General features: G+C 39.1%; 1 protein-coding gene across 1 annotated transcript; it reads right to left on the bottom strand.

Moving 5' to 3' along the window:
- Nucleotides 1-963: 963 nt before the first annotated feature.
- Nucleotides 964-22,253, bottom strand: castor1 (cytosolic arginine sensor for mTORC1 subunit 1). The gene is made up of 9 exons (XM_085426261.1): nucleotides 21,951-22,253; nucleotides 15,937-16,007; nucleotides 11,985-12,178; nucleotides 11,265-11,400; nucleotides 10,211-10,334; nucleotides 9,587-9,697; nucleotides 8,329-8,411; nucleotides 7,672-7,766; nucleotides 964-1,970 (listed from the first exon to the last, which is right to left on the bottom strand). The coding sequence occupies exons 1-9, from the start codon at nucleotides 22,106-22,108 to the stop codon at nucleotides 1,899-1,901; spliced, it is 1,044 nt and encodes a 347-aa protein (XP_085282387.1). The 5' UTR covers nucleotides 22,109-22,253; the 3' UTR covers nucleotides 964-1,898.
- Nucleotides 22,254-23,206: the final 953 nt, after the last annotated feature.

Consider the following 23,206-nt stretch of genomic DNA (forward strand, 5'->3'; position numbering starts at 1 on the left):
TTTCCCTTTATGACTGAAGCTTTAAGACGTCACGCAGACGCCAACCTGTCAGACAAGAATAGACTTAGCCTGCTTTCGCAGAAAAGCATGGTGCTGTGTTTGCGGCTATGTTGCTGCTGGTGTTGCTTAATAAAATCTCTTACAGAGAAAAAGAAAAACCTTAAAGAAGAGGTGTAGAAGAAGCTCAAAAGCTGTCTTAAGCAAAATTGTTATGTTTCTTTTGTCGCATTTTCTTCAACTTTTCTTACAAAAACAGTAAAGTAGGTGTATAGTTCAGTCAGTGATTAACAAAAATGATCAGAGCAAACCTGCAACAGACTCTCTCTCGCTTTCTTTTTTTTTTACCCTTTTGCTTGGAGATCTACAGATCAGCCTTCTTTTATTTCTTAAGGATCCATTCTGGGACCTCCACTTTGTCTTTCAAATGTCACCTTTGGACAACAATCAGTTTAATAAATATTATTGTTTATTCAAATACGCACAAGCTATGCTTTGGTTTCATCTTTGGAATTTAAACTCAGCGATGAGCATTTAAACACCAAATTCCTGCAGGTAAACAGTCAGGATTTTTGCCCAATAGCCTGTTCAATGTTGATTTGGGTTGAACTTAAGAAAATCTTCAACAAATGTGCTTAATAGGTAATTGCTCCTGTTACAGCCACAACAGGAATATCACTGATCTGAACCCTACTGCACCTCCAGCTGGGAAGAACTTTTTAGTGTGTTGGTTTAGGTTTGTTAATACTCTTAAAATGAAAACCAAAAGAACACCACATTTCGCCTCTCAGCTGTCTCAACCGTTTCTTCAAAAAGAAACCCCCCTCCCATAAATAACTATTATCAAAGCTACTTAATACAGGCCCAGTTGCATCATGTAGGACAAATGACAGCAACATTTGTTGTCAGTACTTGTTGGAATGACTTACACCAAAGCCAACATGGAACTTATTTTAAAGAACTTTTATTAACTGAAGCAGCACAAAAAGAATTTTACTTCAAATTGTATAAAATGCATTTGTACCACCGAAAAACGATCTAAGTGATAATAGCTAGATACAAAGTTTATTGTGCAAAAAAAACAAAAAAACAAAAAATAAGACATAGTGTTATTGACCTCAGGTTAAGAAATGCTGACCCATTATTTATTTATTTATTTAAAAAAGGAGAAATGGTCGCCCCCTACAGAGATTGTGGTAGTTTTGACACAAGAATCAACATATTTCTTCTCAAACCAGAACAAGTGAGCTCTGTTGCCAAAACCAAAAATTTTTTGCATGATAATTACAAACGATTGTTTGTCACCGCGTTGCGTTTCAAGCTACACACTTCCAGTTGAACACAAATGAAAACAGCAATACTTGCAAATGGTCTTTAAATGAAAAAAGAAGAAAAAAAATTCCCTCACAAACAAAACAACTGTTGCTTTGACATGATATTATAATATAACACCACACTGGAAGACTAAGATGTGTGTTGAGTGTATTCTGGTCTATGCTGCAAAACAATTCATCTTCTGACCATACATGTCTATTATACACGCTCAAGCCCAACTTTCAGCTTGTGAAACTGAATGCTAAAGTGTGGTTGTGTCTGTTTTCAAGTGTTTGTGTACTGTGATGTGCATTTGTCAGCTTGAGGACCCCCTAAGGCTCATCCTGTGCATCCTGCCTCGACAGGTATAACAGGAGGCCTCGCATACAAACTGTGTGCACGCACCACAGAAAAGCGCTTGCGGTGTTCATGGCAAATTTGTAGTAGTTAATACTTCTGGCAATGCAGTCTTAATCTAGGCACAGAGTTAGTCTCCTTCTCTGCTGGCCTGACACCTCTAGCTGTTAGAACTGGAGCAAGAGGACATAAAGAGCCAAGATCATCAAGAACTATCAGTCCTTCAGAAATCAGCTGGTGGCTGGTTCGTTCCTCTGGTGCTGAAGCATGTCTGTCACACTGACTATGTCCTCTTCAGGGACCTAGAAAAAAAAATTTAAATACGTATTATTACATTTATTGCTTGGCAACTTAAAGAACAGCTTTATTGTGTTATAATCTTATAAAGCTGACATGATGGAAATACTGTGGTTGCTTCTGTTATCTCATTTAAAAAAAAAAAAAAAAAATCTGGACTCACTTTGTACAGTGTTTTCTGCTGGGCAGGTAGTGTAACAACTGTTTTATTACAGTTAAATTAGCCTAATATGGATGCAGACAAGGTTAATCACAGTGCTAAGAATCAACCAAAACAGTAAAGTTACAGTTCCTAATACCAAAACATTGAGCTTACACAATGATTAACTTCCATGAAATCAATTGACATTTACTGGCCCATCTACTTTAGTTAAAGATAAAATGACTGTGATAAATTCACTGAAAGGTGCTGACCTACCACCATCTCATATGCACATGTTCTTTCACACGGACTACTGACGTACAGTGCTTTGAAAACACCCCTCTGATTAATTGTTTTTGGATATTTGTCACACTTGTTTCAGATTCAATCACATTTCAACATTATGCAAAAATAACGCAAGTAAATCCAAAGTGCAGTTTTAAATGATTTCCTTTATTAGGGGATAATGCTAATAATACATAATGATAATCATGCAGGAACACAACTATCTGAAAGGCACCAGGACCTCCACTCTGAATGGCTTTGGAGTGGCCTACTAAAGTCTTAAATATGACCAGATACTTTGGCTTGACGTTAAACGGGTCACTCGTGTTCGAAAACCCTCCAGTGTGGTTGAATTAAAATGATTTTGCTCTACAGTAATGTGAAAGAGTCACTGCACCTCTTGCTGTGTTGTTTAACATGACTTTCAATCCTTTTCATCAGTGTAAAAAAAAAAAAAAAAAAAAAAAAAAAATTCTTAAAAATTTTTTTTTCTTAAAATAAAAAAAATGTAACGATGGCATTACCCCACTCCCCATCAAAACACCCTCTGTTTGCGGGTGCCCATTGGCAAGAAATACATCTCAAATACTACAACTGGATGACATAGCAGAAAAATATTCCAGGATTGCAATTATCTACTAATGCAAAGAATTTCTCAGAAGTGCACACGTCATTGTGACGTCACAGGAAGTGTTTTTTGTTACTTTTTTGTTACTTTTTTTCTCTTAAAGTTGCAAGACTTTGCTATTAACAGAACAGTGTGGTTATGGTTCACGAGTAAAGATAGCACCTGATTGCAGTGACAGAACAGAAAGCAATAGTGTTCCGTGACTAAGACTTTGGTTATTACTCCCGTCATCCATACACCCATCCATGTTATATTGAAACATTGTACAAATATTTAAAATTTATAACCCTGTTTCATAAAGAGATGGGACACTGTATAAATCATACCATAAATAAGAACAGAATAAAGGGATTGTAAAGTGTCTTCTTCAAAACCCAAGAAGTTGAATCCTTCACTGCTCATATAAACACTGTGGATAAAAACATAAAGGTCACCAGGGAAGACAAAGGATAACTGTAGCTGACCTGCATTGGCTACCCATAAAATACCGCATCCAATTTAAAATACTGCTGCTTACATTTAAAATTACCAACAACACAGCACCGAGCTACCTTAAGGAACTCCTTAAATCGTATGTTCCTGCCAGAGCATTAAGATGGTGCAGCCTAGATCTCGGCTGAAGTCTAGAGGTGACCGGGCCTTTGCCCTGGCTGCACCAGAGTTGTGGAATAACCTTCCGATTGTGATCCGGGCGTCCAATTCCATCCAATCTTTTAAATCACGGTTAAAAACCTATTTTTTTTTTTAATCTCGCCTTTCCTGCTTGTTAATGCTCGCACCTGACTCTTAGACTTACTCTATTTTTCCTTATACATTTTTTTTTTTATGGCTTGTGCTTTTATTATGTTTTTATTTTGATATGCATTTTATATTACCCCTGTGTATTAGTGGCATTGACCTGTGGGTATATTTGATACTTTGCTAAGGCCTTATAATATTCGTGTTACTTCTCTGTCTCTTATGTTAAGCACTTTGGTATACCGCTGGTTTTTAAATGTGCTCTATAAATAAAGTTTGTTGTTGTTGTTTTTGTTTGCCATTCCTGGACTGTGCCGCGGGCATTGAAGAGAATGGAAACGTCAACCCTGAAGTTTACTGGAAGCCCACACACACGGACCACACACTAGTTTCAAAATGAGTTTGCGCGAAGCCTTGACTGACTATGACCTACACCAGTTTTCAAACCTTGGCTCATGTGATTAGGTAGAGGATCATTAGGACGTCGATTGTGCCTGTTTGGGGGGGGGGGGGGGTGTACACTCGCATAGTTGACCCTTTTGAACTGAAGAAGCTTCTCGGATGAGAGGTGAAACTTCAAGCAACTTAAAGAAGTCCGGACACTTTTCTTTCCAAGCTCCTTAGACAACGTGTCTAAATGAAAATTAGCTCAAGATCGCTGCATTTTTCTTTGCCATTCTTTAAATTTGATCCTGTGTTTGTGGGAGGTATGAGATTTTTTTTTTTTTTTTTTTACATTTTTCTAATCCATGTATTGCAGGGGTGGGTAACTCCAGGTCCCAAAGGCCTGTGTCCGGCAGGTATTAGTCATCACCCTGGGTCAACACACCTGAATCAAATGATTAGTTCATTACCAGGCCTCTGGAGAACTTCGAGACATGTTGAGGAGGTAATTTAGCCATTTAAAATCAGCTGTCTTGGATCAAGGACACATCTAAAACCTGTAGGACAGCAGCCCTTGAAGCCTGGAGTTGCCCATCCCCGACGTCCTGGTTTCCAGAACCAGATCTTGTCGGTTTTAATTGCTGTGCTGCTTAAGCACCCAAAGATTGCACCTCTTCAATACCTTTATTTTTAAGGATTTTAACTAAAATAAATAGTTGAGAACTATTTATTTCATTGGTGAATTATTCACCTATGCAGTCTTCTACAGAGTAGGGGGCCTCTCCACATCTTTAGTCTGGAAAGACTGAGTCAGTTTATGTATTTATTTTTTAAATACCCAGTCATGTTACTAATCAATTTAACTAGTTGTTTGATATTTGGCCTTTCACCATATTTCATTAAATTAAAAACAACACTTTGTTGTCACACAAGGGGCAGGGATAGCTCAGTAGGTAGAGTGGTTGCCCCATGATCGGAAGGTCGGGGGTTCGACTCCACTGAACGGCTACCCTGAGGTACCCTTGAGCAAGGTACCGTCCCTACACACTGCTCCCCGGGCGCTGCATTGGTGTATAATTTTATTATTATATTATTGTACTGTTCTCAAAGATTCTTAAGGTTTTCAAATCATTTCATTTACATTTTATACAAGACAGCTACTTTTTTTATTTGGATTATAGCTGCAGATAAGAAGTCTAATATTGCAGTAGAGAAATGCAATATCATACGTGGTTTACCTCAGATCTCTCTACTCACTTTACAGACACCATGAGAAAAAGCATTTCTTGCCTAAATGTAGAGGGGAAACTTGGTTTTGTTGATTCACAGGCAGGTTTCTCGGAAATGGCAACAAATGAGCCAGATAAAGCTTTCTTAGTAATTTTCAAGATAATGCAGATAACTTGCTTACCAAGCTGGAACATACACAATTTCAATGCAACCGATTTTTGACAGGCACGATAATGTACATATCAAAATGAACCTTTGAAGACACGTCAAATTTTGATGTGCTATCAAACCACATGGAAAGTACAGAGTTTCAGCATCGTATTTGGAGTCAATTTAGCTACCATCACCTTCATCTTGGTAAGGTTCAGGTGTGTGGAGGCTAATACGGCAGACTGAGTAAGGGACAGGTAACCTTACATGTACCGTAATTGTCGGGCTATAAGCCGCTACTTTTTGCACAAGCTTTGAACCCTGCGGCTTTTAGTCAGGTGCGGCTTTTCTATGGATTGTCCATGATTTTTGTCATATCGTAAGACGATTTGTTTTGTTTGTTCCGCTGTTGTACGGCACTACGTTGCCTGGCGGAAGGGCATGTGATCAGACACACAGTATCGGGGTTCAAGAGTGGTATGTTGGTCACATGTCCATCCGCCAGGCAACATAGTGCTGTAAAAGTAGCGCGAAAAAACAAACTTCAAAGTAGCGCTACCCGTTCAGCGGGAGGCGTGGATGACGAGCGGCAATAAACTTGCGAAAAGCAAGTTATGCTCAACTCCACCGGTGGAATCTGACAGCGTGGAAAAGTGTGAAAACATCCATGATCATCAACGGATTTCGAAGGGCTGGACTGCTGCATGATGGAGAGGAGGACACCGCCACGGCCCTTCTGAGGGTGTTCGACTCTGACACTGACAACGAGGATTTGTTTGGTTTTGAAAGCGACAACGAAGGAAAGAAGCTGAGAGTGGATGACGAAGCCATCCTGAGCCTGTTTGTTTCCGACACTGGAGAAGAGGACTTTGGTGGTTTTAGTGCGCAGGAAGAAGAGAAAGATGGTGAATGACTGACTTTTCTTCTTGTTAAAGCTGTGTCACTGCACCTGAGCCTAAAAGGTAGTCCGAATCTATTTTTCTGGTGTGCTGTAGGTTATTGTTATGTACTACATTTGTTACTCATTTATGAAGCACAGTACATGTTTCGTACTTGTAATTACCGCTACTTGTACATATACCTAAAAAGTTATGCAAATATGTACCCATAACTTGTTTTTCAAAATATTAATAAAAGGGGTGTGTCTCCAAACAGCCATCTCTTTCCTGACAATTCCCTTTGATAAGTCAACATTGAAACACCTGCGGCTTTTAGTCAGGTGCAGCTAATGTATGTACAAAACAGGATTTTCCCCTGATTTTAGCTTGTGCGGCTAATATTCAGGTGCGCTTTGTAGTCCGGGAAATACGGTACATTGAATTTAAAATAAACTGTGGAGGAAAGAAAAACAAACTTGCTTTGAGAGTGTAATATAGGACTTACCTCTATAAATTTCACTTAAATGTTAAATATCCAAAAATATACTGCACAAAATATCCTTTAAGTGAGTCAACCAGTTTAAGCATGCTGAGTAATGCTTCCACGAATGACATTTATGTGACCAACACTTGGTTTTTATCTGTGCATAAAGACACAGATCCAAACCTGAAGTCTTTAGACAATAAAAATGATACTGAGATATAAAACTGAGTTAAGTTTCACTTTTTTTAAGCATCCAAAGCAAAAAGTGTAGCAGCCTAGCCTATAGGGTTTGGGATCTGACCCTACAATAGTCTTTTAAGATGGAATCGTGGTCCATAGCCTGAATAACGATTCACATTATAGACTTAGTTGAATCTATATGATCGAATTACTAGCAGCATATATGACTGACTGAACACAAAGTTTGTGACTTCAACTCGAAAGGCAAACATCTGCATCCTGTTTTTATGCTTAATCTTAATCTTAACTCTGACAAGAAGTGATTTGCATTTCCACTGATTTGCTGATTCGATTTCTCTTCAGGATGTTACCCAATCACATTAATCTTTTGACCTCCATGCTGTCGTCTAATAACAGAATAAGTTAAACCTCCAGTATACACATTACATTTCCCTAGTTGCGTCATAACACGTTATACTTTTGCTAAGCTTGTGTGGCGTATTTATCTATTAATCACAAATGTGATCTGTTCGATTTATTTGCATAACCCATGACATGTCAGATTGAGACTGTTCATAATTTAAGGTGATCAAAATGCTGGACTCACCAGAGCATGGTCAAAGCTGAAGGTGCTTATGTAATAGGCAGAGATGTCACTGTCGGCGAGAGGCTGCGATATCTGGGCAACTATACCACATTCATCTATGAAACATAACGAGAGAAGGAGAATAAGCAGCACAATCATAATCAAGCGAAATAAAAAATAATAATGAGGGTTCAGCTGTTTGTAAATTTAATGAGCACAGTGTTGCCTGCTCATTTCATTCTCCTGTTGACAGAACAAGTTTTTGGTGACAAAGATTATGGTAAATCAAATCAATCATAAGTCTGTTAAGCATTTAAAAACCTGATAAGTAAAAGTGGCTTCAACCATCAGGTATGCTAATTTGGTCAGCACAGTAAAACATCCGTTTGGGGACAATTAAAGGCAGGGTTTTTTCCCATAGGTATAATTTATATTATATTACATTTATCCAACTGCCTGACAGGCAAACTACAAGTCGCTGTGAAAGTGTGATAGCATAGTAGTCTTTACTTCCACCAATCACCAAGTTCCTAATTACTTACCTGCCAAATCGGAAGTGGACTAGATCTGCGGTTGTCGAGATAAGTGAAGACGGATACAGCCAAATGCATAGAGTTACCTCTTGATAACACATATGGCTGATTTTGAAACATTTGAGGAATGAGTAAAATATCGTACCGAAACCCAGCGGTTGTCCTCCTATGCGAACCATTCTCCACAGCTCCCCGGAAGAGCTGGTAAAGAGAAGATCGGCCGGAAACCTGGAGCACACAAATCAAACGCTGATTTGTTACGTCAGAAATGTAGCGGGGAAAAACATCCTGTAGCAATCACCAGATAAAATACTGCAAAAGCAGCAATGCAGTGAGCTGAGAAAACATCAAAACAACTGCTGTTCAGTTTGATATTCATATTTTTTTGGACTCAATGAGGTTAAATTGTCCACACTTGGCTTAAAACGCCTGCATTAAAATGATCAAATAGAGCAGCGTCAAACAACATGAGCTGTGTTGTGCCTGAGACATTAAGAAGACAGAAAACCTGCTATGAACTCAAAGCAGCCTTCAGTGCACTCACTCAAGTAAGCAAACTTTTTATGTGGCACCTATTCATGTGCAGCTCAAAGTACTTCAGACATGAAGCAACTTGAGCAATTTATAAGCCAGAATAAGACTCAGTTTGAAATGTCTGGATTCATCAAGCATGAGTTTACTTATGTGGGTTTACTTATGTGGGGGACTGAACCATGACCTAAGCTTTGTCTCTTGCCAGAGAATGCTCTGGCTGCCACCCGAAGATTAAACAACAAATATACTAAAATAAGGATTTTTCTTTTTAAAGGGCTCGAAAATATATTTTGCCTTCATGATCTGTAATGAAATTATTTAGACAATTTGTAAAATGAAACCTAAAACCTCTGAACTTAATCCTAAAAGACTTTGGAAAGTCATAGATTTAACAATTCAAACACTTTATAAAGGCAGGTGACTTAAGAGTCATGAAGACATCAGCAAGCACTAATAAATGTTCACAAAGGCTTCTCAGGCAGGCCATGTTGGCAGATTTATCCAGACTGACAGTAACTAAAACTAAGGTCAATTCCTGTCTATTTTTATTTATTTTGTCTTTTTTCTATTTTCATAAAAGCATTTTAGTTAGTTGAAACATTTTCTTAAGTGTATTTTTATTTTAGCTAGCTAAAATGGTTTTGACTTTACTTTAGTTTTATTCAACTTTAATAACCTCGGCTCTCAAGTCCTCTGACTGTTCAGTGGCAAAAACATATGACTTAAAGATTTAATCCAGAACTTTGGAATAACTCGTGCCAGAGAACCTGAGGGGTTATACCTGTTCATACATCGTAAGCAAGAAAGTCATAGATGCCAGCAAAGAACCATGAAGTAAATTAAGAGTGTGGGAAATTTAGATTGCTTACTGTCTCTGAGCCTCAGTGTCCATCACCAGTGAGATGTATCCATCGATGAGGGAGAAGGAGAAGAATTTAACACAATCCTGGCTTGGACTTGGCTGGGGGTCCTCTTTAGGACTGAAAAGGAGGAAACACATTAAATGTGACAGAAAGACAGTAACATTTTTTAAATTTTTAATAAGGACACCACAATAACAAACTGCGTCAGCCACACATTTATTACGGTTGTCAAGCACAGAGCAAAAAAGCAAGTCATAAATAAAAATGTTGGTCTTACTTTAGGAGAATTATATGTGAAAACATGTTAAACAAACATATGTATGCAGAATAAAAGCAGTCTTTATCAGCCTAGATTTAGTATAAAATATGCTACAAGTGTTTTTTCGTTTCAAGCGTGTCCTAAAATTAATAAAAATACTTTATAAATTTTCACTTTAATGGTAATATAAACACAATCAAAGCAATGCTGCAAAGAAAAAAATGAAATAAATTCATATTACCATTAATAAAACAAAAACAAAAAAAGCCTGAACTGACTGAACTGAACTCTACTTTGAGTCTTCTGCTGCCACCTTGTGCTTTAAAACAGGTATTGCAGTGAAGTGATTAAAAACAAAAACAAAACGTCACCTGCTGGAATAAAAGAGAACATCGATGAGTGTAGTGGCAATGGACGGCAGTGTATCGGGATCCAGGGACATGACACAAAACTGGTTCTTTGGGATCAGAACCGGGTGAACTGTAGGCTGAATGGCTGCAAGAACAAGCACAGTGTTAGCCGTAAAAATGGGAAGGATTGGAACTACTACAAATGGGCATTGCGCACAGGTTTTTCAGATTTTTCTAGAGAATAAATTGTCTTTTAAGACAAAAATCATTTTATCAGTGGATCTTTGTTGATCTATGGATCTACTCTGTTACTGTTTTCTATTGTTAAAAACAAAAGTAAAAAAAAAAAATAATAATGTGGTAGCTTTTCAGCTTCTACGTGTATATTGACCTTCAAGCTCATTCATATTGTACAAACTCTGTTTTTGCCTAAAATACTGTGCATGTTTTAATAAATCACTGCACATACTTCACATTTTCCTAGCAAAATATAAGGAAATGAGGGTTAGTCAAGGCTTTTGCACAGCGCTGTAAGTCCCAGTTGGTTGCTGTCTTTTCAATCATGACTTCGCTTCTCTCTGTAGCATTTTCTCTTTCTTCAGTACAGCATCGTGGCAGCACTGCTGAGTTATAAAATATCAAAGAACAGCAGTGATGCCAGCGCTGACACGGCTGCATCAATAATGACTTTGCATGGGCTCACATGGCTGCCTTACATTCAAATTGAGTTGTGTAAGGTTGCACAAATGTTAGTCTGAGAATGCAAGACCACTCACAGCAGAAGCTGCTACAATATTTGCAGTGTACTCACTACTGCATGTGTTAGACTTTTCTAAAATAAGATGCTTGTGGAATGAAAAAAACAAAACAAAAAAAAACTGCTTTTAAGTACTTTTCCATAGATAAAATCATTCTTCAGTTGTCGTTTAATGATTTGTGACCTGGACTGTAAAACAGTCACCTGATGACACCGGCCTTAGTGAACGTGGTGCTCTGGCATTTTAATGTCCGTACTTCCTCTGAGACAAATTGGATCAATGAATAAATCCATACTAAATAGCCCTGTGACCTGTACCTTCTCTGCCGTTCTTGTGGAGGCCGTTGGAAACATCCTGACAATGCACAGGAACAGACTCTCCTCCCTCCTCCTTATAGATATTGAACTCCTCTTCTAGTGTGCTGACGACCACAGACAGGTCTTTCTCTTTCACCTACACAACAAAGAAATTGTTGAAAATAAACATCACTAGTAAGACAGCTTATCGATTAAACATATGCAACACCTCCTCCATAAGCATTTCATTTGTCTATAATGTCATGCTGTTTCAGGATACTACACTCGCTCACTTTAAGGAAATACCTGAGCTCAAGCAGCATGTGAGACATTAATATACTTGCTGACACAAACATCTGTCAAGGTGTTATGTATTTGTGCCCACTTCACACTTTTCACATCTAATATGTAACTTTTTAGTGTCCTCAGCACTGTTGAGGATTAATCCCTTAACTGCCAAATTGGTGAATGGACAAAATGCAAACACAGGCTTCTTTTACAGTATCTGGCAAAACTCAGTAGTAGCAAAAGGTTTCAGTGCATAATTGCAGGGTGACTTTTAAAAAAAAATGCATTTAAAATTGTATTTAGAATGTAAAAAATTGATCCAAATTATATAACCGTGAATAGTTTAGAGTGGCTAATTAAACACGATGTGGAAGCTAATAAGACTGGAGTGTAATCAAGCAGAATAAAAATGGATAAAAAAAATGTTTGCAGATTTAAATAGATGGTGCTTACCAGGATGAAGTCAGTCTGATAAGTGGAGAGCATGAAAACAGAGACATGCTGCTGGGCAAGGGGTGCAATGACCGACTTGGCAATCTTAGTCACGCCAACAGCCTGAGAGCTGCTGGAGGCACTGCCATTAGAGACCACGTTGAGTGGCAGCCAGATGGCGCTCTCTACCTGGAGGTGCTCAGAGGGCCGCAGCTCTAAGGGTACAAATAAGAGTAAAGATGATTGGTAAGCAAAAAACAAAAAGATGCATAGATTAAAAAAAGAAAACAAAAAAGGCTAATATTAATTGAATACCCTTGGCTACTGTTTATTTCAATGTCCAGCAGGACCCAACTACATATTAATACTGTTAAAATGCTGCTGATGTACTACTCAGGCTGGGAAAATGTTGCATGTTTCAGTATTCCCTTCATGGCGAGTCTAGGGGGGGGTTTCTGTAGATTGAGAAATTTGGGGTTGGGATGAACTGATAGGATGCAGTGTTGGAACTTTTAAGCAGAGATTTCAAAACTCAGGACTGCCTTGGTGCCACAGATTTTAATAATTCACTTTTAAAGAAAATCTGTCCTACTTTTGTGGAAGTGCTTTGACTTAAGAGGCCTAGATGCTGTTTAAAAATTACCAACATGGTGGCTTCCATTTACATTTGTTGCCATGTTTTTGTTTTACCAAAAAAAAAAAAAAGAAGAAAAAAAAAAGAACTTATCTATAAGAAAATAATAACGATGCCACTGTCACACTAATAGGAAACCAAGCAAATTTTCTCATAAAGCTCAATCTGCAAAAAAAAAAAAAAAGTGCAAAACTTTCAGAAGTTGCAGCTGGCAGCATAGCCGTTGAAAACACACTGAGCGTACATGTTGTGTAAATATTTTACATTTGATAAATATTCAAAATTCTAATAGAGCAACCGCACAGCTTCTCAGAGGATCAGTCATGAGTTCCACAAACAGTAGCAGTTTAATCTACTTTAGGATCAAGTGCAGCAAAGTGGATTCTTAAAATGTTGCTGCTGTTGATGTATCTGTATCTTTGTGAGGCTGCAAACGAGGCGGTGTTAAAAGATTACTTCCTGTTGCTTTTTCTGCTCTGTACACTGAACCCACACTTTCTCTCTCCCACCTGCTCTCTCTTCCTTTGCCACAGAGACCTAACATGTCCCCGCTATTTACACCGCAAACGGCCAGCAGTGAAATAAGATGTGAGCAGCACTACAGCAAGTGCTTGATCATAGAGTGGGACTTACTACCAGTGCTTTTATGGGGCAAAGCTAAAATAGATGATCCCTCGCAACGCATGTCTGTAACTTAACTGGTAGTGGCAACCTCTGGGGCTAATGTGGAAGTGCCGAAAACTGTAGTAGCCACTTGAGGCGGGGCCCACACAATTTTTACAGCCCAAAAGTTTTACTCTCTAAAGCTATTTTGCATTTATATCAAAATTAATATGGCTTGCCGTATGATCAGCTGTCTAATAGACAATCTAATAAGTGTTTGCTCCAGTGGAAAACTGTATTTCCTTATATTTTTATGTTACTTAATGCTAAAAAGCAGGCATCTGTTTGCACAATGCACCCATCCAGGCTTACTAGCAATAGCTCATAAGGAATTCATCCTGTTGTTCAAATATAATTACAACCCCCTGCAAAAAACAAAAAGAAGGTGGAGGCAATCATGCAAAGGGCTTCAACAGTGAGAATAAAAAAACAAAAACAAAAACAACAACAACAAAAAGCCCACCTTCATGGCGGCTACAACCATCTTTTATATACAGTCTAGATTTTTCACAAATTCACACTACCCCTGAAATTTTCTCAACATTATCACAATGAGCTTTATGCAAGATCACATATATCCAATGCAGTTAGATCATACGCCAAGTAGTCTTTACTTTCAGTCCTTGCAACGTTCTGCCCACGTAATAGCAACATTAAATGTCAGAAGAATTCACAGCAACTCTGTGGGCACGCCTTACCCAGGCAGCACTCTTACATAAACCTGCTTTGTGACAAAAAGCAACTGAATACAATGTCTTGACTGCCCAGAGTTCATGTGCAATAACAGCTTAGGCAGAGATACTCAGGTTACAAGCTTGGGAATTGCATGTTGTAATTTTTCATCTTTTATGCCAAACCTTTCATAAACTATTTATAAACATTTAAAAAACAAAAACACATCCATGAATACTTTTTGACATGCACGTTGATTTGAACTTCGGGAAACCTTCACAACGTAAAACATTACTAAATGTTGTCTACCTCCTGCAGTGAATATTCCCCTTTCTGTTTCTTTATACCCTTCAAAAGAAGCAATGTTCTGGTTGCCATAATTTGTCACAGGAAGCCCCTTGCGGCTTCACTACACCAGCTTTAACCTCTTAAAATAGGTTTTCCGTCAGAAGGAGAGCAAGAGAGGAGAGTAATGGAGAACCCCGAGGCGGTACATGCCTTTAACAACTACATTTGTGTTAAAGGACGAGACAAAAATGGCAGCAAAAGCACTGGATGGGATCAGAAAGTTGTTTTTCCAAATGAACTTCAACAATGTTGCGATAATCGGGTCCAGGCATTGCCTAAAGTTGGATTTTCTCACAAGTAGAACACAATGGGAGATTTTGTTTTCACTACTTGAAACACTTCACATGGTTTAGCTGAGAGGTGGTGCCTAGGTAGAGCATGTAAGAGGCAGGACACATGACGTCCATTCGCTTGCACTGAACTCTCTGGACAACTGGTCTATTCACAGATTCACACGGGCTCGTTCTGACATTACAAAGACTTTGTACTAGAGATGGCAGCAGGTGCTGTCACACACACCTTCTCTGCGTGATGTCTGGAAAAGTTCATTGCTGCGTTTCCTTTTTTAATTGCTCTAACAATTTATTTTACTTTTTACACAAGATTCTACTTCTTCTACTAAGTTCAGCAAAATAAGCTGAACTTTTTTCCCCCGGAAAGTTGCATTAGACCACTGTAGGTTATGTGGTGCTGTGCATTTCATCATCAGATGGTAAGTATGAGGCTCTGTGCAGGCATCTAGGCAAACCAAACGACGACTCGTCCATGGACTACCTGTCCGTGTATGCAACAGATTATACTCTGCACAAAGACAACAGCCTTATGTGGTGGAGTGGTTAGCACTGTCGCCTCACATCAAGAAAGTCTCTGGTTTGAACCCTGGCTGGGTTCCTTTGTGGGTTTTCCTCTGGGTACTCCTGCTTCCTTCCACATCCTAAAGACGTGCATGTAAGGTTCACTGGTAAATCTAAATTGGCCGTGGCTGTCGGGTTGATAAAGTGCTTAAAGTGAGTAGAATAAAGTTCTATATGAATGTATTGTTAAGATGTGGCAGGGAGTTTAAAGCACTTTAGTGATGCTTTATACTGTCAGTCCTTCTTTCCTTCACTGATATCAGAGATAAATTAGATCATCTCCTGTGAAACTGGAAGTATGGCAAAGTTGCATAAGCTCTTTGGGAGGCCACGAAAAACACTTTTTTTGCTCGACTGACATAATTTAAGTTTACAAGACTTGTTTTCTTCTCATTGTATCTCCACAGTTTTAAGTCTACAACCATTCTACCGTGTGATATCTGTGAGGCTGAACAAGAAAGGAAGGAAGCAACATTAGACCGCTAAAACAACACAGCCCTATGTTGTGGACCAATTCAAGAATACATACTAATTCCAAATCGTGTTTTTACTGGAATCGGCAGTAGCTTCCTTACATTGTTTATCAGACCGTGTCTGTGCGTTTTGCCTCTTTTTCTCCTAAATTTTTACATTATTGGTAGATTCTTTTTCTTCTGATAAGGCTGGCTGACAAACAGATATGCTACAAAGATTAGACATAGCACACATTTATCGATATCTGCACACAGTGTTCAGTTGGTACTAAAATGTGGAAACATAACCCCCTGCCAAATAGAAATGCAAATGAACAAGGGTATTATACCTTTGAATCCTTCCTCGTCAAGGACAACTGTGTAGTTCTCTGGAGTCTCAGTCAGACTAAAGAACTTGCATCTGAAACAGGAGAGGAGGCACAAAATTAGAAAAAATGAAAAGTAGGAGATGACAATAGGGGAAAGAGAAACAGGAAAAAAGGCCATGTTATTCATTTGCAACCAACAAAAGGAGGTTCAATATATTCCTTTAACAAGTAAATGGAATTTTTCACCAATATGTACATGGGGTTCAGGACTGGATGTCCTTTAATTATCACAAGCCTAAAGCTCTATATTATGCTTCTATCACTCCATTGTCTATAGCAAATGGAGGGGAAACATACCAAACTGGGGCACTGCTTTGGCTGACAAACGCTCCTTTCAAATAATGTCTGGGCAGCACAGTTTAAAAGGAGATATGTGAGCTTATAAAAGTCACTAGATTGTTTATACACATCTATAATTAAATCTGTTTTTCACAACTGGATGAACCATAGGCAACAGTTTACATCTTTATGGTCTTCTTGAAGCTTGTTTTAAAAAAAAAAAAAAAAAGTGTGAGTTTCATTAAATGTTTGAAAACGGTGTCGTTTTGCCTGCTGATACAGCCCAACAGGGTTAACAATTTTTGAAGAAAAGAGCAGCTGGTATGAAACAAGACAGAACATTGATGACAATTTATTGTAATCTCTTCACCAAGCTTTGAGCTATTTGTTGTAAAAAGGCAGACTCAGTGGCTCATGTTCAGTCCTACTGAATGGTGTCTCTGTGAAAAAACAAACAAACAAACAAAAAAAAAAAAAAAAAAAAACACTAGGCCAATAGGATTTTGTGTGGTTTGACAGAGGAAAAAAAACTCAACAATCTGGTACGTTCTCAAAGAACATACAAGTAAAGAATACAAAGGGAAGCTGATAGAACTGATCTGTGCATAACTCTGTCTATTGTCTACTTAAACATTAATATGAACTTTGACAAAACAAAGCAGGGTTTCGTTTTTCACTGGCCAGGCTAGACTTAAGATTTGCACTTCTTTAAAAAGAAAAACAGCCACAGTTCACACTGCTGATGTGTTGAGTTTAAACTGTTGTCATTTTGTTTCATATCTGGTGCCATTCTGGACTGGAGGGCTTCTAACACTTACAATCAAACATTTCTGAAGTCAAGCTTGACTTGGGGATGGAAACACAGGTAGCCTGGCTCTGTCCTTCAAAGCTCAGCTGATGATGTTTGTCTCACAGAATGCAATGTGATAGTAAACACTGTCTTCTAGGCTGCTATAGATAAACTTGAAACTTCATACTGAAGAGTCAAATCTTGGCATATATATTTACCAACCATTTTATTAGGTACACCTTTTCAATTGCTAATCAACACAAATGTCTAATTAGCCAATAATTTGGTAGTAAGTGTATGTATTTAGCAATGTCATCAAGTTCAAACAGAGCATAAGATTGGTGATTTATGGGATTTTAAATGTGAATATTTCAGAAACTGCTGATCTACAGGAATTTTCCCACAACGCTCTCTCCCAGAAAAAAAAAAAAAAGAAGATATCCAGTGAGTGGTAGTTCTTTGGATAAATAATGGCATAATTTGGTGTAAACAACATGAAAGCATGGATTCATCCTGCCTTTTATCAACAATTCAGGCTCATGATGTTGGTGTAATGGTGTGGAGAGTGTTTTCTTGGCACCCTTTGGGCCCCTCTACTACCAACTGAACATCATTTAAAAACCACAGCCTACCTAAATATTGTTGCTCATCATGTCCATCCTTCTATGACCACCAAAGCTCAAATAATTTCAGACTCGTTTCTTGAAAACTGAGGTCACTGTAATCAAATGGCCTCCACGTTCACCAGATCTCAATGCAACAGAGTGCTCTGGAATGTGGTAGAACAGGAAGTTCACATCATGGATGTACAGCTAGCAAATCTGCAGCAACTGTATGATGTTATCATGTCACAATATGGACACAAATCTGAGGAATGCTTCCAGCAGTTCTGAAGGCAAAAGGGACAAAGAGGTACACCCAATGAAGTGCCCTATGAGTATACAAAGCAACAAAGGATTAGGGGTTGATATTTCTGGAATTTCATTAAACACCAATATTTTTACTGATTCTTCTTCATAACACTGATTTTTTAAAGTCAATATTTGGTCCCTATTTAATGTCCTGTGTTGAAAAAACAAAACAACAAAAGCAAATGGCAGACCAAAGCAACTGATCAATGACCTAAAAAAACAAAAAAAAACAAAACAAAAAAACTTCAGGTGTGCAAATTCCACTGCCACAGGTCAGATGTCATTATTTTGTGCTCCTCTGCAAGTGTCAGAAAAGCAGCACTGAAAGGATTTGATAAGCTTGAAAGCATATGATTTAGATGGACTGGCAATTATGGAACCAGATTTTAGCTAGAACTAGTTAATACTTATACCCTTAAAAGGGAGATATCTGCTAATAACTGGTGGATTAACAATGGGGGATAATAAACACGTTTTGCCAGAAAGAAGTCAGGCTATAGCAGGGGCCTCATTAGCGAGTGTTTTTATTTTTAGTGATGGAGAACCTAAAAGCAGTTTCTAAATCGAAGATCTCTTTGTTTCATTTGAAACCCTAACAAGGAAGTGCGATTTTCCTGTATTCTTACAATGTCGCTGAAGATACATTCCTCTTCCTCTGCTTATCAGTCAGCTTAGACTACTACAGCCAAAACCTGAGAGAGACAGTCTAACTCCTGAGTCAGCAAAAAGTAATCCCTGGCATGAAATGGGACAATCACGCCACATAGACAAAGAGAGGCAGAGAGAATGCTGTTAACAGTAACTACCGGCTTTGCTAGCAAGCTCAGCCAGCCAATTGTGTTACAATACATCTCTCATTTCCTGTTGACCCCTCACCTTCCCTAGCAAGCAGTTTCCTGCAGCTAGTGTATGTCAAGCAGCTTTCCTGCAAGTAAAAACGGCAACGTTTAGTGCACAAATGAATGTGCTGTGTCGTTTGGAGCAGAGGGTGAAGACTGACTTTGTACATCCAAGTAAGCCACAGCTCAGCAACATTCTGACAGTTTGAGGGAACTATCTGTGAAACAAGTGTGCATATTTGGTTTCCTGTTTGCAAAGTACATGCAAGACAGATGTTTCACCTATACATCTATGCATTATAATGCACTAAGAAGAAAGCTGGAAAACCATTTGCACTGCATTGTTTTTGCGGTCACATGAAGACTGCAGAACTGCAGTCAGTACAGCCAAGGACCTCTTATGAAGTCAAAAGGAAGATCCAATTTGACGTCTACTGTTGTAGAAAAAGTAAAAAGTATATTTTCTTTCAGCTTCCTTCAAAGAATAAATCTGCTCAACAAAAAGAGTTATTGCTGTTCATAACTTGGTGGACACCAGTGGCACAGATCCATTTGCAGGCTTGCCACTGTAGATTCAGGCAAAGAATCTACAGTGGCAAAGCAAAGTCAGTGCCCCAAACATGTTTCGTACAGCATCCAGTAACATGGGTTGGAAAAATAAGCTTCTGTTGAAGTAGAAGGAACACTGAGAGAAGGAGATGAAAATAACTAGAAGAGATGAGGAAGCAACGGGTAGCGAGGGAGCGGCCAAGTGGGGAAGATGAAAACCAAGCACACAAGAGGTTGGACTTTGATCCAGCTGCACAAAACAACGGGTGGTAGCAGCACTTAGGGAGTGAGGGCTGGTGACGGCACTGGGCCTGCAACTGATGCTCCAGCTGAAAAAACATGATAAGCACACAGAAAACTTATGCTCAAGGGGGAGGAATGAGCCTCAAGCGACTCAAGTCCTATGATCACAGCACGACAAGTTGTCTACTACCTTAGCAACTTATGAAAACAAGATTCCTAGTTTTCTCTCGGGCTCTCCCCCCCAGTTTCATAAAGGCGGGTGGGTACGGGGTGTGGGAAGTCCTCTGTAAACAGGAGGAGCGGGAGCCCCAGCCTTGACGGATCACTGAAGCAGACAAGTGGAAAACTCCCAACCGGGTTTCTGGCTCGGCTGAAGTATTGTTCCAACCCATGCTCTTGTTAGTTAGCCGCCAAAGAGAAGAAAGGAGGACTGTGTGGAGCCTGCGGGGCTACATCCACAATTCAGGAAGAACAATATATTGAGCTGATGCTGAGCTTTGTTTATTACTCTACCTACAAAGTGTAAACAACTACTAAAGACAAAACCAGAATACTAATAAGACTAGAATGGCTTAGAAGCTCAAGGTGCACATTTTTTCAGCCATTCTAGGAGAATTCACTGATAACTTTGATATTTTATATTCTGCAAAACAGAGTATTTGACATTTATGTTTAAGTTGGTAATGACACTGACATTTACAGAGTAATATTGTAGCTAATAGTGCAAACTTTATTCCGTCATATGAATATTTTTTTGTAGACAAGGCAAAAGTGTTCCTTTCACTACTTTTAGCCTCTGCACTATAGACATAGTAAGCTCCAACGCGAATGGACGCTGAAGAAAAATCCACTATGCCACATGTGATTACCTCCTTAAAATTCTGCTCAGAGCTGCGTTCAAATCGCTTTGCACAGGGAGTTGTTCACAAATGAATAGCAGAGGCCTGAAAAAGGGAGATGGCTAAAAGTGTCCCGGAGCAATCAGGCTTGTTTTTGCTCCCCGATTGAAATCAAGCAACTAAAAACAAACTTCACCACCACTCCCCATTCCGCATCACCTAGTATTTGACCAAAAGATGGAAAAAATAAAAAATCCCTCTTGCTCATGGAAAAAGAAACAGGAAAAACAATGGTGACATAACTCCAAAGCATGATCAAAATGCCCTTTCTGGTTTATTCAGTGCTTCGCCTACTTTTTAAACATATACTGAATGCTTCACTAAACCTGTTCAAAAAATGTTTATACCTTTCAAGTGAGTTTTTAAAAGTAACTATATATTTATATGGATTTTCTTGTTAACCGGTTGCCCAATGCCTTCCTCACACAAATCCCACACATCTATGATTATTCACAGAGACATGTTATTTACTTTCTACAGTACTGTAGAATAAGTCATCATGACACAGTGTGTCTAGTTTGAACATGTCAAACTTATTCCATTACCCAATACTCAACCAAGTACAGATGAAATCAATCGAGCATGTACAGAGATGCATTTGACATATGGATTTATGTTAGATGTAACTTCTCTATGGTCTTGTAAGGATGCACTTTTACTGCCCATCTGCCCCAAATAATGAAAACGTTGCTCTCTTTTTAAGAGGAAGCCAAAATAAGGTACATCATAAGAACCTTTCAGAGTATGGTGTGATGTACAGACTTCAGAATCCAGAAAGGCGATGACATAAGGAAGCGCTTTCTAGACAGTCGTTTACAGGTTCTTTGTTACTCAACACGAGAGCTGCAGCTGAACCCCGCACGGCCTATATCATGGTGGTCTGAAGACAGATGCCGATCTCTTCTTTTGGTCGTTTATATGTGGGCCAGCCGCAAGAATAAACAATTGCATAACAATGGAGGGATATCCAGGGATTAGCTGAAAACTGGTACTAATGCCTGGGTGAGATGAGAAAAATTTGCAGGCTGAACGTTGGTTTCGAGCGCAGGATGTCATGTATTAAGTTTGTTTCGGAGAGACGGGATCCAACCAAAATACACAACGGTACTGCACGCTTCTGAAGTAGTTTGATTAAAGCTGATTTTGTGCCCACTGGAAGAATCGCGTATTAAAAGGTATGCAGGGCACAAAAATTCCGTTTAAATGCTGCAGATTTTTGTGCAAATGCAACTATAAAACAGAATGTCTAAAAACAAAAGCTACTGCAATTCTTTACATCTACATGCACTGTTGTGAATGATTCATGGAGGCAAAGCATGTGCAGGCAAATCGCCCAGTAATAGCTCGGCCACCCAGTGAATGAAGAGGCGCTGTAGGTTATCTCATATATCCGTACTGGATTACCAAAGCTGTTTCGTAAAGCAAAGCGACATGACCATCTGGCCCGATCAACGAATCTCCTTACCGTGTCCTGTTCCGGAGAAATATCAGCTTTATCAGTGGGTGTGTGAAATTCACCAGACCATTCTTGGATATACTGGTGACCCTCAGCCTGTGGTCCAATATGTGCAAGTCCATATTTCTGGTTGCGAGCAGTTCCTCTCCACTGCTCTGTTTCTGCATGCGGCGGAGAAGACGCCTTCCTAGCTGGATGATATCATTCAAATGTTAAAGAGACATAGGTCATGAGTATTTCCGCCGAATAAAAAAAACCCACGTCACGCTGGTGCTTCTCTCAGAAAAGAGAAAAACATGCGACGCAACCATACGCCAGCCCCGCTTAACTACTGTATATTCAAATAAAGGGACAGCCCTAGAAAAGACACGCCCCCTCCTCTTAAAGCTACAGGTTTATGCCGATGCTTGGCACATGCACGCAGGGTGTGTGAAACGAGCTGTGACGACTTCCGGTTTTGTTTTCAAAAATAAAAGCCATCAAATATTCTCATAATAGTTTCTGTTCATTTAGCGGATTTGAATGAACAACTAAAACAAAAGATTACAATTATTATAACTATTACTATTATTACAATTATTTACACTTTTTTCACAAGAGTGTAAACAAAACAATATCAGTATAATTACTTGCTGCTTTCCCCCCTCCATCAACTACTCATGCTGAAATCTACCAAAGTTCTTTAATGACTCTGCCATAGCAGGCCTCATCAAAGTTGAGGATGACCCAGAGTACAGACAGTGGCCTGGTGCCAGCAGAATCATCTACTGATCAATGTAGGGAAAACCAAGGAGCTGATGATGGGTTTCAGATCAACCACACCAACACTAGTGAACATCCAGGGAACTAGCATTGAGATAATGGACTCTTATAAGTACCTGGGTGTACCCCTACCTGAACAATAATCTGGACTGGTGTCACAACGCGGATACTCTTTACTGGAAAAGTCAGAGCAGACTACCTGCTGAGAAAACTGAGATCTCTTAGAGTGCAGGGTGTGCTCCTGAAGAGCTTTTTTGACTCTTTGGTGGCATCATCCATCTTCTGTGGTGTTGTCTGTTGGAACAGCAACTTATCTACAGCTGGAAGGAAGTGGTTGGATAAATGGTCTGTATTTGTATAGCGCTTTACTTGGTCCTAAGGACCCCAAAGCGCTTTACACTATACACAATCATCCACCCATTCACACACACATTCACACACTGGTGATGGCAAGCTACATGTAGCCGCACTAACAGAGGCGAGGCTGCCGGACACTGGCGCCA

This window comes from Rhamphochromis longiceps, linkage group LG12 (genome assembly GCF_057381845.1).
Source record: "Rhamphochromis longiceps isolate RC_006_pf linkage group LG12, R_longiceps_female_GT1.1, whole genome shotgun sequence".
Lineage (NCBI taxonomy): Eukaryota > Metazoa > Chordata > Actinopteri > Cichliformes > Cichlidae > Rhamphochromis > Rhamphochromis longiceps.

Coding starts and splice junctions, on each gene's coding strand:
- castor1 (XM_085426261.1), bottom strand. CDS start 22,108: ATGCAGAAACAGAGCAGTGGAGAGGAACTGCTCGCAACCAGAAATATG. Junction 10,335..11,264: donor CCACAAGAACGGCAGAGAAG/GTACAGGTCACA, acceptor TTGTTCTTGCAG/CCATTCAGCCTACAGTTCAC. Junction 8,412..9,586: donor GACACTGAGGCTCAGAGACA/GTAAGCAATCTA, acceptor TGTGTGCTCCAG/GTTTCCGGCCGATCTTCTCT.